At 35.1% G+C, this 17655-nt stretch overlaps 3 protein-coding genes across 9 annotated transcripts; 2 read left to right on the top strand and 1 right to left on the bottom strand.

Annotated features, from left to right (window-relative positions):
- The first annotated feature begins 1484 nt into the window (after nucleotides 1-1484).
- Nucleotides 1485-7267, top strand: LOC120089436 (uncharacterized). Of its 7 annotated transcripts, none has more exons than XM_039046902.2 (7): nucleotides 1620-2024; nucleotides 2489-2594; nucleotides 2941-3040; nucleotides 3685-3867; nucleotides 4090-4175; nucleotides 4261-6073; nucleotides 6366-7267. In XM_039046902.2, exons 4-7 carry the CDS (start codon nucleotides 3714-3716, stop codon nucleotides 7034-7036), a joined length of 2724 nt encoding a protein of 907 aa, XP_038902830.1. In that variant the 5' UTR covers nucleotides 1620-2024; nucleotides 2489-2594; nucleotides 2941-3040; nucleotides 3685-3713; the 3' UTR covers nucleotides 7037-7267. The 7 variants fall into 7 exon arrangements, with proteins under 7 accessions (XP_038902828.1, XP_038902832.1, XP_038902830.1 ...); XM_039046906.2 differs by having other exon boundaries at nucleotides 1853-2024; nucleotides 3692-3867; XM_090305756.1 differs by lacking the exon at nucleotides 1620-2024 and adding an exon at nucleotides 2242-2381.
- An 888-nt stretch (nucleotides 7268-8155) lies between these two features.
- On the bottom strand, nucleotides 8156-11009 carry CXIP4 (CAX interacting protein 4). The gene is made up of 3 exons (XM_039046907.2): nucleotides 10669-11009; nucleotides 8731-9733; nucleotides 8156-8496 (listed from the first exon to the last, which is right to left on the bottom strand). Exon 2 carries the CDS (start codon nucleotides 9675-9677, stop codon nucleotides 8736-8738), a length of 942 nt encoding a protein of 313 aa, XP_038902835.1. The 5' UTR covers nucleotides 9678-9733; nucleotides 10669-11009; the 3' UTR covers nucleotides 8156-8496; nucleotides 8731-8735.
- A 180-nt stretch (nucleotides 11010-11189) lies between these two features.
- On the top strand, nucleotides 11190-13901 carry LOC120087832 (triosephosphate isomerase, cytosolic-like). Its single transcript, XM_039044762.2, has 9 exons — nucleotides 11190-11349; nucleotides 11725-11797; nucleotides 11915-12038; nucleotides 12266-12350; nucleotides 12455-12587; nucleotides 12822-12916; nucleotides 12996-13074; nucleotides 13427-13509; nucleotides 13598-13901. The coding sequence occupies exons 1-9, from the start codon at nucleotides 11311-11313 to the stop codon at nucleotides 13631-13633; spliced, it is 747 nt and encodes a 248-aa protein (XP_038900690.1). The 5' UTR covers nucleotides 11190-11310; the 3' UTR covers nucleotides 13634-13901.
- The last annotated feature ends 3754 nt before the right edge of the window (nucleotides 13902-17655 follow it).

Raw genomic sequence — 17655 nt, forward strand, 5'->3', positions numbered from 1 at the left:
TAATTTTTGTTTTTAAAAGTTGAATAATCAAAGTTTCATTAAACAGTTGAACTTCAAAGCTCAAATGATAATACAAGCTTACTTCAATTGAATTATGATCGTATGAACTATCAATACAAAAATAAAAATGGACTAAATTGTAATATATTATAGGGAGAGGGCCACGTGTGTAAACAAGGAGATTTATGGGGAATGAGGGAAGAATTGAGGAAATACGGCAATCTAGAAGTTTTGACAAATTGACTAGTGAAGAAATGAGTCACTTCCTCGCTATTGTTTGCCCATCCACGTTTCCTTCTTTCTTACCTTAGTTTTTATTATAACTATTTCACTTCTTCTATCTATTCCACACACTTAGGAGTCTTTTTTTAGTCAAATTTCACGACCAAATATTCTACCCATATTTGGTAAACACAATTTATGGCCTTTTCTTTTCATTCCTTCAAAGTTTGGTTTGATTCAACTCATCAATACTACCTAAATAGTTTTCATTGATTCAACTCATTTATACTATGTAAATAGTTTTTATTTATTTATTTTAATAATATGTGGACGATGGATTAGATCTCATACGTTGAGGTTGATAATACACATTCATGTTAATTGAGTTACGTTCTTCAAACTCGTATACACTATGTAAATAGTTTGGAGTATGCTTTAGTGGTTAATATATTATTTGAGTACATAATATTTCGTTAATTTGAACATATTTCACCAATCGATCAAGATATTAAAAGCTTGAAAAAAAAGAACGCATTAATTTTGTGGATATTTTTCTAAATATTTCAAACGATGGATAAATATATCTTTTTATAAAACTGAATACGAAGAAAATAAATAACTTTTATCAAGGGAACTTGTTAGTGAATTGGAAACAACTAACTAAGATGTCTTGGTCCTCTTCCTCAAGTCCTGTCACTATCCCGTGACGCTAGAGGGCGAGCGGGTGATGGGTGGGGCTTTGGGTTGGGTCCAGCGGGATTATGAAGGGAGGCTAAGAGGCATGAGTGTAGGAGTATGATTTGTTGCCCTTAGAGGTATGACTCATAGCTAATAGATTGAAAGTTGTTGCATCTCAAGGTTTCCATTCGTCTGACGGTAATAAGATTGTTGAATGCGGGATTATGCAACAAAGTCATTCACAAAATCACGTGACATACCACTTGGTCTCTCAACGGAATATATGATTCTCTCGTTTGGATCCGTTTACTTGTTGAAATGAATTATAGCCTTTCTAGTTCTTGTTAGCTTGTTTCATGTATTATGCTTTTCTAAAAAATAAATCTTATAACTGTAATTGTCATTTTTTGCATTGGGCCGAAAATGAGCCCATACCTATCTATACACACATACCCAAGCGTGTTCCGTGGCCCAAATATCGAGGTACCTTTAAGCCCATTTTGACCCACGGGCCATGCCCTCGTAATTAAGGCCCACGATCCATTCGCGATCCATAGGCTGGATTATGCGTGATCGTAGTTGTAGGGGCTCCAACTCCATCAAACTTGCGGTTGCCAGCAACTGCTGTATTTTCAGGCAGTGGAAAATTGCTTGATTGGAACCCATGGCATGGATGTTCGTGAGGACTTGAAGGCCATTTCGCTGCTGCTCAATGTAGCATCATCAAATTTCACCGATGAAGCTAAGGGTTTCGCTGCCGAAAGGAATTTCAATGGCTTTTCTCATCTGGGTCGGTCCCAAAATTTGGGGTTGCTGTGAAGATTAATTCGCGGGAATTTAGCTGATGTGAAACGGCAGGAAGAATTGCGAGAAAAAAACCCAAGTTCTTGTTTGGTCCATCCTATAACAATGGAGGAGCATACACTTGTTTGGTTGCCAAGACACCGATGGGAATCCTTTCAGGGTGAAAGTTACAAACAGGCTCTGAATATCCAAACAAAACGACAACAAACCCCAAAAGTAAACGAATTACAGACAAATTTCAGTTGGGTCAACCAGAAAACGATTGAATTTCGAACCCATTTCAGTTTCGACGACTTCGCGAGGAAATTGGAAGTTCTCAGGTCAGTGTAGTCAATATTCCTATACCTAATATTCAAATGGGGCTGGGAAGAAGAAGAAGAAGAAGAATTAGATGTTTTCCTGTTTTCTTTCTTTTTCTTTTTTCCCATTTGATCACGATTTCTAGAAAAAGGGACAGCCTAGTATTTTATATGGTTGCGTATTATCAAATTTATTCCTTCTAACCGATGATTATTAGATTATTTTAAATCCCCAATTACATCATATTTCTACTGTTTATTTGGTTGATATTCAAAGGATCAAACCTTCCCATTCTATGAACCCTATTAAATTTCTATATTCAACAGCTTGAGAGAACAGGAACCATGACTTTTGGGTGGAATTGGTCATATCTTCATGTAATCTAACAGTCTTTGGAATTTCAATAATTTTGCCAACAACCCTTTTAATCTTTCTCTGAAAATTATTGAACCGGTCAACTAACCCATTTGTTCATCTTATGAAGACCGTTCCTTGAGGTCGAGGTTATGGAGTTTGGACCAGGCGAAGAGACTTGTGCTGGGACCAAGCGGACCACGATTCACCAATCTTGGGTGCTGTGGATCTCCACGGTTAGATTTCTTTACTTTCCCTGGGTTCTGAAATGATATTATCATCTTGATTGATATTTTTCCAAGTTTCTGCTGTATCCTTATGAACATATCTCAAAATGTTTTGGTAATAAAAAAGAATAAAAGCAATAATAATTCTTTTTGGTCATAGTCAAATCAAGTTCTTTATCATATTTCAACGCTTTTACTTTTCCCCTCCTCCTATCTATCTATCTATCTACCCAATGGTTTATCTTACATAAGTATAGGTTTGGAGTAAACCTTGTCTTTTTCATTAAGGCAAAACCTGCAAGTTTCTTATTATCTCTTTTATTTAAATGAAATTCGTCTTCTATTTCATCTCCAGGAGCCGCCTCCTTCTGAACCTGCTATATCCTGTGAAACTTCGTTAGCTTCTGAAAGAAAGCCCCACCTTTGTTCTTTTCTTCTTTCTATTGCTATTTAAGGTTTTACAACTGTTCCCTTCTGTTTTTCTTTTCCTCTTTTTGTTCTTAAATTCTGTAATAAATATCAAGGGTGCTTCAACTCATGTCAGCTGCCTCAATTTATTGTGTGTGAGAGTTTCTTTTGGAGGAGCACTGCTTTAACGTTTTTTTTTTCTTCTTTTGAAAAAAAAAAACCTTCATCTGGACATTTTGTTTATGTTTCTTTTTACTGTTTTGTTGAAAAGGGTATTTTCTTTAATATCCGAGTTGTCAAGATTGAACTTTCTGACCGATTTTTCGAAGAACATCGCTGTGGAAATATAGACCCTTTTCTTCGTCAATTCAACTTCTACACAATTCTTCAATTTCTACCTCCCTTAATCGTGATTGTTTGAGTATTGGAGTGGCCCTGATACTTTTCATGTCTGCTTTCCATATTTGAAATTTGAGCAAAGAACAGCGTTTTTGAGTCTTGTTATTTGGTGTTCTATGTCTTGTCTAAACTTCTGAACTGAGGTAATTTGGTTGGGGAACTTCTCACATCATGTTTAGTTCTGTTCATGTAAGATAAAATCTTGGGTAGAATTTGAAGTGGTAGTTTTGTTGCACCTGGACCCTAAAGGATGATAGCAAATAAAAGAGGCTGAGCTTAATTTCCATCTAAGTGTGTAGAGAGCGTGGAAGACTCTTCATCATGTTTAAAATGGAAAAGCACATCCAGCGCCAAGACTCCAATCTGCAGTTTAACAAAAACGTTCCAGGCTGCTTCTGGAGCATATTCAATACTATTGACTACCATGGCTGGCACAACGTTAAAAAGATGCTTCCTTACAGAAAGCATTCAAGAAGTAAGTTTGGAGCATGTGCCGAAAAACTTTAATTTATTGCTTCTAAATTTTGTTCTTAACCTCCAAAGTTTCTGTTGGTATCATTTCCAATGGCTGAATCTTTTATTATCTGATATCTTCCTTCACTGGAGTTTATAAGTCTCTTCTGGTTTCATTTGATTTCTATTATTTCTTTCTTTCTTTTTCAAGTATTTTAAGTTCTAGTTCAAACCTCGTCTGCAGGCAAGGGAGGTTTCAAATCAACTCTGAACAGCCACCACGTTGCTGAAGTGCCAGAACTTATCAATGATGAAAACGAGTCTCTAATGGTAAGGTCATGGTAGCATTATCAGATATAACTATACTTTATTGTGAGATATGATCAGTTAATTATGACTTTATCATATTTAACAGTGTACGGCAGAGAGTTGTCCTATTGACAGAGCATCTAGAGAGGCCCATGTAAACGAAGTGATAACTAATGAGTTGTCAGGGGAAGAAGGCCAAAAATACTGGAAATTGAGTTCCAATTCAAAACGAAGGTTCAGTCGAACACAGTCTATACATCATTTAGAACCTTCGTATCATTCTCCAGTATATAATGGTGAAAAGGATGACAGTCAGAAACCTCCTATGAAATTAGCTGCATCTGGAGTAAGCAGTAATTCTCTGAATGCCATGGATTCTGAGGACTACTTAATCCAGAGACAAATTGCTATCAGATTTACATCTTTGACCGAAAAATCTAATGGAGTAAAGAAAACCTTAGAAACTAACGAGATCATCAGAAACATCTCCAGTCGCTCATATAAGGAAGACACTCACATCCAAGAGATATTTAAGGCAAATAGAAAACTATTTGCAGAATTGTTACAAGGTGCACATAGTACGAACACTCTACAAACCTCGCAAAACAAGAAGTCCCCAGCAAGTCTAGCAAAATCAATGTCCTTTCCTGCTCCCGGTTTAGCACGAAAAGGATACAAAAAGCTTAGCTCACTCCAACACAAGCAGATTGAGTCTTTTCCAAAAGTACAAAAATCTGTTTCTCCCCAACCATCAAAGCTTGTTGAATCTGTATCTCCCAAGAATTTTCATGAAGATATGACGCCTTGTGACTCTGATAGTACATCAAACCATGACATAAGACAACAAACAACCTCTTCTTCTTTGGGATCGAATCGTGGACTAAGGCATGGGGGGTGGAATCAGTTGGTTGTCAAGCGTTTCAATTTTATTAAGCAGAAAATAAAGCACTCATTCAAGGAGAGGAAGAAGGGAAATAACCAGAAAACATCTAAAGGAATATCAACCTTAGATCCCTCTGGACCTGAACTTTCCCTTTACAGAGAAGAGGCACATGAAAGTTTAGGAACTACTACAAACGAAGATGGCTCAGGCACTAGAGGATACAGTGAGATCAGTCATTCTGTGACTGATTATCTCAGTAATGGAGGTCAAACCAAGATAGGTATTGATTCATTAAGTGCTTCTCGGGAAAGATGTCCTCAACTTTCTGTTGGCTCAGGCATTATAGGATACAGTGAGACTGATAGAACTGAGAATGATAATCTCAGTAGTAGAGTTCAAACCAAGACAAGAACTGCTTCATTAAGTGCTTCTCTGGAAAGATATTCTCAACTGTCTGAGTATGGTTTCGATAAAAACAGAGAGGCAAAGGGTTACCACTCACGAAGCTTAAGGCTGATAAGTGAAGAAAAAGTTCCAAATTTAGAGAGGCCTCAAAAACGCTTTGGAAGGAATCTTTCTTCGCCCGATATTGATCTCTTTTGTACATTATTTACTGACCCTCATGTCGTTTCTCGCACAGAAAAACCAAAGAGGGGTTTGGTGCATTCCAGTACAGATAATAATATTCGAACAGATGAGAATTCAACCCATCACACACAAATTTCTGAACCATTGGATAGTGATTCACAGTGTATGATGGAAAGAGGTGAGGACAACATGCATGTTGATTATTCAGGTAGTTTAAACGAGATCACAAATGATGAGGGAATTGCTTGGGCAGACGTGCTCAAGGAAAGAATACCTCACCTAGATATTTTGGATGGTAAACACCATCAAGTATCGGGTAATGAACGCATAGTTGAAGATGCCAGTGAGACTGCTGATCAAGTCAGCGAGCTTTCACACGTCAATCAAGTCTTAGAACTTGGAACTTGTTTCCAAGATGATGAAACTTCCAAGTTCTCTGACTCTCAAGGTAAATATAGGAAGCTATTCATGGTCTTTTTCTTTTTCTTCCAAGTAATGCTATCCTCTTTTATGAAGCTTACATGACAACGTATAGCTTGCCTTAATGTATCAATATTTGCTCTGTTATTACAACTTCCTCTAATGAATTAAACGGATCGATCCCAGAAAAGCATTTTACCTCTTTAGCACGACACTATTTTTATTCTATATCTTTCAAAGATTTACTTCGTAAAAATTTCCAAAATTAATATTAATAATAAATATAAATAAAACTCATGTTTTTGGTTAAACTGTGTCAGGTGCAATACTAAATCCTGGGTGCAGTATAGCAAATGAGCTTGAACCTTCGGATGACCAACATAACGAGGCTGGGACAGAAGCTTTACCAGCTTTTGAAACCATCGTCAATCATGAGATAGTTGATGATGCTGAAAAAATTTCTAACTGTCTCTATCTGCATTCCGAACTTGGTAGAATCAATAATGCAGACTTCAACTATATGAGGCATATTCTTCAGCTCTCCAGCTTTATCGAAAATGGTCACACAATAGACCGACCACTCAATTCTTCGATATTTGAGGGAGAGGAGGCTCACTTCTACAAAAAACTTGAATGCTATTGGGATAAGGTTGACAAAGATTCTGATCACCAGCTTCTGCTCGATTTAGTTAACGAGACATTACATAATGTATATGAAAAATCATTCATTTGTTTCCTCAAGACCTTCTCCTCAAGAAGCCAAATCCGTCCAGTGGCACTTGGGCAGTATCTTCTTGAGGAGGTCCGAGAAAGAGTTTCCTGGTACCTGTGCTTGGGACCAGAACTAGACCAATCTTTAGATGATGTTGTGGGGCGAGATCTAAGAAAAGGTGATGATTGGATGAACCTTCAATCTGAAACAGAGCATATAGCACTTGAGTTGGAGGATTTGATTCTTGATGAGCTTTTAGATGAAGTACTAAATTTATAGGATTTTTCTGGTTAGATCTTGTTGATACTGTATAGTGGCAATCTCCAAATCTGTGTACATAAGTCCTGGTTGCAGAAAGTAAACATTAGAGAATTTAGATACAGTCATAGTTTGTTTTCTTTTTTGATTCCCTCTAAGGAGGGGAGAGAGGGTTAGAATCTGAGAATTTCCAATCTTATGTAATCACATATTTCTATTATCCATACATGTGGCTTATTTGATTCTTCCCTACCTCTATCTTCATTTAATGAATTCTTATCCATGATTTGAGCCTTTATTCTTGGTAGGAAAAGAATCTGAACATAGATAGCCAAACATCCCACACAGGTAGCCTTTGGTTCCATTTTGCAGCAAACTTGGATGAAAGAAAAATGGGAAAATTTTCCCCATGTATTTTTCCATCAACATGTCTTGGGAAAACAACTGCAGAATTTTCCTCATCCTTAACATTCGGCATTTTAGTATAGGTTTTTGTTGCACAAAATTAACCAGCAACGGATGTCAAATGAACGATTCAATCTGAACTTGATATGTATAATTTTGAATATGCATCTTACTGTGCAAATATTGTTTATCTAGTCAAAATAGAAAATGGTTTTAATTATACTTCCAAACTTATATTTAAATATCTCTCTTTTCCCCTTCAGAAGAGAAAAGTTTGTTTTTGTTTACGTAAAAAATATGTACGAGAAAAGAAATAAAAATACGACACATCTCTTTCATTTATGATTTTATTTTTACTAACAATTACCCCAAATTATGCTTCATGTAGTTGCTTAGATTTGTTCACTTGTCCACGCATAGGCAAATACAAACTTTAAATAAATTTAACTGCAAAAACCTTAAAACTTATCTTGAAAACAAATTCACAGAGTTAATTAAATTATAAATGTGCAAAATAAATGTCTCAAATATCAAATTCAGCTTAATTTTGAATTCACTAAATTATAATTAGGATTGATATTGAAACTTCCGCAAATGTAATTTTCATCTTCAAGATCAAGCAATATACTTTCATATAAACTCGAATCAAGGTCAGAGTATCAACTTACATAAGAGAAACCATAAGGATTTAACCAATAAAAAGATGAAAGACATAGCTTATCGTGGGATCAGATAGATAGCAATTGGATGCAATAAAATTATACATTCCAAATCCCATTCAGAACTTAGAAAATGTCAACATACAGCATGCTTGTTTGGAAAGAAATTGTGTTCCCTTCAGCCTCCCGAACAAACTATTCAGTGTTTCATAATTCTTTTCACATTTTGATTTGAAATAACATGATATACACAATGAGAAAGGCACAAGAAAATTCTGGACCTTATAAATGAATGCAATACCACAATAAATTTCAGCCGTGGTTGTGTCTAGAGCCAACCATGGCTGAGTTTATTATTGGTAAATCCACGGCTACCAGAAAGGATCATGATATCCATCTTATCTCCCATCATTATGCCTGCGGTTAAAAAAAAAATACATCCATTCAATCATAGCTAGGGGAAGCAGAAGAAGAAGTGATCATATAATATCACACAATTTAAAAAAATTATCCATCTCAACTACTGTATAATCTAATAATCTAAGCAAAGGACACAGAGAATGGATCCATCAAGTTGTATTATATGGTACTTATTTTTGCTCCATTAAACTATAACATGATTAACCGGGAAAAAAGTTGGAAGATAGTTACTTGGTCTATTCATCCTCATAGCGATGTTTCCTGCTTCTCTTTTCAGAACGCTTCCTTGCCCTGCCCCTTGTGTCATCAGAGCTGCTAGCTTCAGAATCAGTTAACGATGCAGCCTTCCTACTCTTGTGTTTGCGCCTTCCATGGGTTTCCTCAGATGTATCAGAATCTGAGTCATCAGAATATCTATGGCTTCTTCTCCTTCTTTTCTCTTTTCTACTCTTCCTATGATGTCGCCTATGTTTTTCATCCTCATCTGATGAATCGTCTCTCTTCCTGTGCTTCTCCTTTCTCCTCTTCCTTCTGCTGTCATCTGAATCATTAGGATCTCTTCTGCTCCTCCTTTTTGACCTCCCCCTCTTCTTCTCTCTTGAATCTGATCCCGATCTATCATCAACTGAATCATCCTTTCTTTTCAATGACCTTTTCTTACTATTTCTTTTCCCTTCCCTTTCAGCAATAATCCTCTCAATTTCTGAGTCAGCATCTGAATCAGAACTTTCACTCTCTTCCTCCTCACTCTCCTCACTCTCAACTACACCTTTCCCATTTCCTTTACCTCCTTTTAATTTATCTAGTTCTGACATAACATCAGCCTGAATAGCTTCTGGGTCTTTCTCCTTCTCATTCTTCACACTCAAGAAATTCCTGCACTGAAAACTAAGGTGCCCAACACGTCCACATCTCTTGCAAGCACCACGAACCTCATTGGCATTAGAACCAGTTATGCGAGCAAGTGCAAGAAGACCCTGAAAGCTAGCATATGCATTCTCTGCATCTGGCTCAGTGCTAGTTGTGTTTTGTTGTGCAGAATTCTTGTTATCATCCTTGTTTGGTGCATATGGGTCATATCCAATTGCACTTTGCCATATACCATGTGTCTGTAGGGCAGCACTACTGTGTACCCTATTGTTCGCAGGCATGCGAACTCTTCCGGCTGTGGCTGGCATCTTGAGGCTTAAGGATCAAACACTTGAGAAAAGAAAACTACTGAGAGGTATAAGGCCTGAAAGGGAGGGGAAAAAAAAATTACTAAACTCAAGTGCAACAATTTATTTACACAAACTAAAATTCTAGCAAACTAAAGCTTCCGACTAAATTCTAAAGTAGCCAATATAAAAGAAATTCAAACAAAGGAAAACATTCAGTTTTTTTAGGTCTCAAAGAACAACTCAAACTATACAACAAGTATAATAACACCAACACTAAACTCCAACTAGACCGAGAAGACAATAATAAAAATGATCGAACTGCAAAAAACTAAAACCTAACTAAGAAAACCAACAAGCTATAGATCTCTCGTTCATACACCTCGCCAACAAAAGAACAATGAGATTATTCAGAAACTAAAAACCTAGATCAGAAAACAAAAAATTACATAGAAAATTAACCCCAAGACAGAACCAAATTCCATAACCCTACATATCAATCATAACAGAACCAAGATCCTTCTGAATCTCAACTCTCAAGAACCAAAGTAAAGGAGAAACCGAAGATCAGAACTTGGAAAAAAAAAAAAGAAAAACCCCAAAATGAGATCATACAACGAAGCCATACGCACATTATAAAAGTTACAGGTTCAAGCCAACTTGAGATCATACAACGAAGCCATACGGCCAAGATGAACTTGCAAACATAGAATCCTCTTCTGAATATTTCTCTAAGTTTCCTTTTTTCTCTTGCAATTTCCCTCTAAATTACCACAACAGTACAACTTATTGCTAAAGTTCCATAATCAAAATTTCGCGATGATCTTGGACCAATAAAGTAAAACCATTTCTAGATTATTTGTCTATGTTTCTTTTTTCCCTTTTCCCCTAATTTCAACGACAAGAGCTTAATCTAGACTTACTCTATTCCTTTCTATTGAGAACAATCGTCCAAAGAATACAACGAAAAAATGCCCTTAATTACACAAAATAGCAGTACTCGAAGAATTACCTGTAGTTTGAAGACGGAACAAAATCCCCAATTATGCCCTAGTTCCAATTCGAGATCTTGATGTTTAGTACGACACCGTGATTAGATAAAATCGACACCGAACGCAAATACAAGCCTAGGATTCCGGCGTGCGGTGGCCGCCGGAGAAAGAAAGAGACGAAGAAGAACCTTCCGATTGGACAAACGAGGGGATTCTGTGAGTTTTGGCGCTGGTAGTTTCGAGAGAGAGAGAGATGGAAAGTTTTGATTACTACCCTAATGAAAAAAAACCTTCCTTCTCTTTTTTTTTCCCGTAATTTATTAACTTTTTTTTTTTTAAAAAAAAGAAAGTCAAATGCAACAATTAATAAATATTTTTCGTTTGCCTAATGTTGCTCCGATTGGCTTCAGCGACAAGTTTCTAAGTGGGCTGGGCTTGGATAAATGATAGCCCAAATAGGCACAAACGAGCTGGGCTTAAAGGCGAGTTTTGGGCTTAATGGGCTGGGCTGCGGGGCAAGCGTATCACGCGTGTATGCGTGTGCATATATATAAATAGTATTTCTTGTTATTTGGTCCTCACATTTTGAAATTATCTTCGATATCGGGATCTTTAACTTTGTTGTCGTCGTACACTCTTAGCTCCCAGAAATCCGAGGAAAAATGGGCAGAAAATTCTTCGTCGGCGGCAACTGGAAATGTGTATGCTTTCCGTTTTCTATAATCTCCTTGATCTCCCTCTGTTTGTTTATACTCTCAACTTTTGGTCGTTCGTTTCATTTTTTCATCAGAACGATTATCAGAAAACCAAACCTGTTGCACGTATTGATCTTCCCATTTGTTGGATTTGATCAATACTCATGGGTTTTGGAGCGATAGAATTTTATAGACGAAATCCATGTATTACTTATGTTATCCCGTAACTTTTCCGATCCGTGTGTGTTGCTTGTTGTTGATTTTTTTATTCTCTGGTCGGTTGAATTGTTATAGAAGTCTAGATTTGGAAATGGAGGTTCAGGTTACTAGTTTGTGTTTGAATGAATGAATATTTTTGTTGATTGAATAATAATTCTACAGAACGGAACAACCGAGGAGGTGAAGAAAATCGTCAACACGTTGAATGAAGCACAAGTTCCTTCGGGAGATGTCGGTATGTTTTGAGATCCCGATCACTGAACAAACTCCGCAATCAATAAATTAATAGTGAATCATTATGATGCTTGAACTAATTGAGAGGTGGTCTGCGCTTGTTATATCTTCTCTACAGATGTTGTTGTGAGTCCACCTTTCGTGTTTCTTCCCCTGGTTCAGAGTTCGTTGCGATCTGATTTTCATGTTGCTGCTCAGAACTGTTGGGTTCGTAAGGGTGGTGCTTTTACTGGAGAAGTCAGGTAGGATTTAATAGATCATTGAATCTTCTTGCATTTAAAGGTTCTGTAGTTGTAGTTTCCTCAATTAGTTTCTTGTGATTTTGTTCTTTGTCCGAAATTTGAAGTTAGTTTAATAGATACCATCTGGTGCTGACACTCTCCACTGAAGTGTTGCTTCTTTACTTGCTTGAAATACTGTGGGATATATGATTGACTTGAAATCTTGAAATTGTTATCTTTTTCAACAGTGCTGAGATGCTCGTCAATTTGGGAATTCCATGGGTGATTATTGGCCATTCTGAAAGAAGACTTCTTTTGAACGAGTCGAGTGAGGTAACCATTACATGAATGAAATTTGGCAAATTATGTGCACATATTTGTTAACTGCATCAATTGTTTTGATTTCAAACTCTGTTGGGACATATTTGTGAATGCAGTTTATTGGAGATAAAGTTGCATATGCCCTTTCTCAAGGACTTAAAGTTATTGCTTGTGTTGGAGAGACTCTTGAGCAACGAGAATCAGGATCAACATTTGATGTTGTTTCTGCACAAACTAAAGCAATTGCAGGTACTCTCTCATGCTGATAGTAAGAAATCCATTTTACCCTTACTCAACTTATTGGCATTGCATGCTTACAATCTCTTGATGTTATTTTCTTGGTTATCCCTATAGTATATTCAATAATTTTCTTTTCCTTGGCCTTTAACGAACATTATTTTTTTATGCTTACACGTATGTCAGTCATACTTTTCTTATTTAGTTTTTGTGTGAAATTGATGAACCTTCTGTCACATGACACAGATAAAATCTCCAACTGGGACAATGTTGTTTTGGCGTATGAGCCAGTTTGGGCAATTGGAACTGGAAAAGTTGCAACCCCTGCTCAGGCTCAGGAAGTAAGATTTGTTCTTGGAGATTTTTGGATTTCACATGAATACAGGAAAATTAACAAAAACATTGTGGTTCTTTTTAAAGGTCCATGCTGAATTGAGGAAATGGCTTCACAATAATGTTAGTGCTGAAGTTGCTGGATCTGTTAGAATTATATATGGAGGTAACCTCTTTGCTTGTATGAAAAATATTGATACATATGCTCTATTACATTCTTTCCTATCTACATCGCTGTGGTGTGGAAAGCATTAATACAAACATTACACAATGGCCATAAGCATTTTCAGTACATTTTTAGTGTTGTCTATTTGTACTTGAGCTTTGAAATATTCAGAATGCTACCCAAAAGCCATTAGAGGGGAATTTGTTTAAGGACCAAATAAAATCTCATACATTAGAGCAGAACTGCTTCATATGTGTGAGTTGTGTCGTGTAAATGTATGATACAATAGACGAGCTTTTCGTGTTCTGTGATTGGCGCTTGTCGACTTAATCAAAGTTGTTTGCATTTATAGGTTCTGTGAATGGCGCAAACTGCAAAGAATTGGCAGGACAACATGATTTGGATGGATTTTTGGTCGGTGGAGCTTCGCTAAAGGTAGACTACCTATAAAACTTTTGTGAATTTTACTTTTTTTGTTTTCATCGTTTAGTTGCTGACTTATCTCATTATATCTGAACACTAGCCGGAGTTCGTGGACATTATCAAGTCTGCATTGTGAAGAGAACCGCGCAAATGTCTTGACGAGAGCGAGACATAAATGATGGTTCTTTTGTTTTGTTAAACTAATTTGAGGTACTCACTAGTTATGTTAGAGAAGCCTTGTTTGCTCGAGGAATTTGAAATTCTTGTTTGGAGATTGATTTCTTTTCATGCTCTTGAAATAAGGAATTTTGTTGTGGATACTGAGAACACATGAATGATAAATCCACAATTTGGAAACAGTTTTTGGATCTATATACTCCAAAGTACTCAGATTCTTGAGATTATTTCTTTTTCTTCTCACATTTATTTGCAATGTCAAGCAACCCACCTCAGGCAGGGACAGGTGAGAAATGAATGTAAAAGGTAGTAGGAACAAATTAATAACATTTTTCTATCGTTTCTTATTCCTTACCTCTAATTTCTTTAAGATACTAGGAACAAATTAATAACATTTTTCTATCGTTTCTTATTCCTTACCTCTAATTTCTTTAAGAAACTTCTGGTTTCATGCTTTTCAATTTTATAATTCCTACACTTGTGTAATGGATCTTTTTAGATCGAAGAGAATTCAAATTGAGTTCATATGGTTTCTTATTAGATTTTAGTTTCTATTAGATTTATGATTTATAAGGGTTTTATCAAACTATAGAGATTATTTATGAGGTACTACTAAATATAGAATTAAATTTTAGCTTTTAGTCAACAAGAGTTCAGTCCGATAGTAATTGACATGATATTTTTCTTTGGAGGTTGGAAGTTTAAATCTTCATCATTCTCATAGTATACCCATAGTTGTATTAAAATTATAGAGATTGAATCTTACTCTTCAAACTATAGAGATCAAAATTGTAATTTAACTAAATAAAAAGAACGTGCTATTGTTTCCCTTTGTTTTTTTTTTTTTTTGGAAAAAAAAATTAGAAAAAAGTGAACCAAGTTACTAGAATGATCCAAAACGGGGTTTTAATTTACCATATTTGTCTTGCGTTTCGACATAATCTTGGTACCCTTAAAACAACAATAGAGACATGAGACATGTTTGCTTCAGTAACGATTACGTAAGGAAATTGAACAATTAAATTAATTTCCCTATCACATTTATCCAAGTGAGACCGACATTAAGGGCTAACGAATTAATTTGCTCTAATTCAGATACATCAATCATTCAAATCTATAAATTTTTTTCCTAACAAGAATTACCTCACACATGCAATAATTGAATTTATGCTTTCAAATTTATATATATACTACGATTCATTAGTTATGTGGAACTTATCGAGGTTGTTGCTCTTTTGGACAACATCATTATAAATGTAAAAACTTAAAATTTTGCCATTCAGATGGAGACAAATCTTTTGATTTAGTGGACTCTACTTAAATGTCAAGACCATTTCCGTAACAAAGAGTCTCTTGCTATGAAGCACAAATATTTCATGTGAGACAAAGAATAGAAATTTTTTTTAAGAAAAAAGACAAGTAACTCATCTAATCTTTCCAATATAAAATTAAGTAATCTATTTAAAAAGTTCACTACTTGAGTCTAAAACTAAAAGAAAAATAAATAAATAACGGACCAAACCATAGACTAGAATCATCTAATCTCCATCTTCACATTGAGTCCCCACAAAGTCCACCAAAATATAAACTATTTGGATGTCTTCAATAATAAGTTATTCGTTTATTTTCATATTTCTCTCTCTAATCTTCTTCTCCTTCTTCTTTGGAATATGAGTTACTTTTCTATTGCATTTTATTAACTATTGTACTTCAACATCTTAGATTTTTTTTTTAATATTATATTTCAGTGTTTGTATTATGTTTTGTGTTATTGTTATTAACTTGTGTGCTAAATTTATCTATATCCTAGATTTTTTTAAAAGAAAAAAATGTATTTTCAACATATCAGTATCCTCGTTTTTTAGAAATATATATATTAAAAAATATATAAAAAAGTGACGTATCTTTAGACGTATCCGTATCTTAGTTTTTTAGAAATTGACGAATCGTCGTATCCGATCGTATCTGTATCGTATAGTCGTATCTATATCTGTGCTTCATAGGTCTATGTATAGATTGAAGATTCTTTCTATAAGTTGATCTTGATGTGTCTTGTGGCATGTCTTATCATCTCTTTTAATTTTGGCTTTATTTTAATGCTTTCTTAAAATTAATCAACATATATAAGAGTCAACATGAACATACACGTCACATATTCTCATTACAAATGACATCTGTTGGATCAGACTATCTTGGTCTTCGGGTAATGGAAAATACTAAAAAGGAAAAAATAAAAAGAAAAAAAATGGAAAGGAAAAAAGAAAAGACATAAAGGTGATATAGTGAGTGTGGGACTAATGCATTATACAGTATAGCCATTATTGTAAAAGTATTACACTATAAGAAAAAAAGGTTTATGTCGATGCTAATTTGATGCTTTTAGCGTCGACATAGAGTCGATGTTAAAGCTTGCATTGGTATATAGGGACTATCCTGACGTCATAAGAGTAAGGCGTCGGGATAAAGAACCTATTCCTACGCCAAAACAAAGGCATCGGGATAAAGGGTCTATCTCTATATTGAAATAATAGTGTCAGAAAAGACCCAATTATTAAGCCTTAATGTTGGCTTTTGGCTCTTAATCTCAAATTACTTAATTTTAATTAATTCACTCATTAATGTTTTGATGACAACAAACATTCTTTTATTCATTAACAAATTGAGTATTTTGAAGTATCTATCGTGTAGAGCTTGAAACAACGGTCCCAACACAATTTGAATCACTCAAATCGGAGTTTAAACAGAGAAGATATAACCGAAATAAGCTGAACAGAAAAATACGTGATGCACTGACATAACGGTCAAGTTCATCGAATTTGACTCGATTAGAGGATAACAAGTGGAGCATTTGAAAAGTGACACATGGTGGGTTTTGGTTGGATTAAAAAAAGTGGATTTTGGACTTTGGTTTGGTTTTAATTTGAAAAAAAATGTCGTGACATGTGGAGAGTATGAGATGAATACATGAAGTAAAAGGTGACATTGTAGGATATGTGGATGTTTATATGTTTGACACATAGCATTGTGGGAAATGATGAATGTATAAGATTGAAAATTATGTAAATGATGAATACGTGGGAAATGGTGAAGTTAAGTTTTAGAAAATTATGTAAATGGTGAATATGTGGGGCATGATGAAGTTATGTTTTTTGGAAAATCTAAATATAATAAATAAATATTGATTTTCTAAACATATAAAGTAGATGTTGAAAATATAAAATTTGCTAAGAATTTACTTGAATTTTGTAATTAGGAATTGGAATCAATAAGGTGGTACGTGGAGATATGAAGAACTTTTATTAAAATTTTTGTCAGAATACAAGTTCTTTTTTCTCTCAAAGAAAAACACTCAAAAGATTGGAAAAAGCCTCTACCTCTCGGTCCATACTAAGCTCTCTTTATATATAGATGGGAAGCTTTTCATTCATTACTTTAATAGGACACGTTATAATTTACAATGACACGTTATTCTTTACATCGTGGGTTGTAGGACACGTTATACAAAAGATGACACTTAAAGCCTAAAATTACACCTGTACGATACATTACACTTTAAAATTTAAAAATGATATACGTATAACACTTTGTCTTTATTTCCAATTTGAAAGCTTTGTCTTCTACTGATTTGGATTGGTGGATTGGGTTTTAGTATAAATGTGATGCATAAAAATTGCAAATTTGTTTTCATCTACTTTTTCTTGAAGGTTGGATGTATTTTTTTCTTGGTTGGTAGTGGATTGAGACGAAATTTATTGAAGGATAACATTGAGTTCTTCTTCATTTGGTACTTGTGCCATTGCAACCATTAGTTTTGATTTTTGAGTAAAAAATTGTTGACATTTTTGTAGGTTTGACTTCATGTTATGGGGATAGAAGGAAAGCTATTTTTCTACCATATTTTTTGAAGCAACAACGATGTTGAATTTGTCCCACCACTTGATTCTGTATATTCAAAAAAGACGGGAGATTCCATTTGATTTT

Source organism: Benincasa hispida, chromosome 10 (assembly GCF_027475165.1).
Source record: "Benincasa hispida cultivar pf3 chromosome 10, pf3_genome.v1.1, whole genome shotgun sequence".
Taxonomy (NCBI): Eukaryota; Viridiplantae; Streptophyta; class Magnoliopsida; order Cucurbitales; family Cucurbitaceae; genus Benincasa; species Benincasa hispida.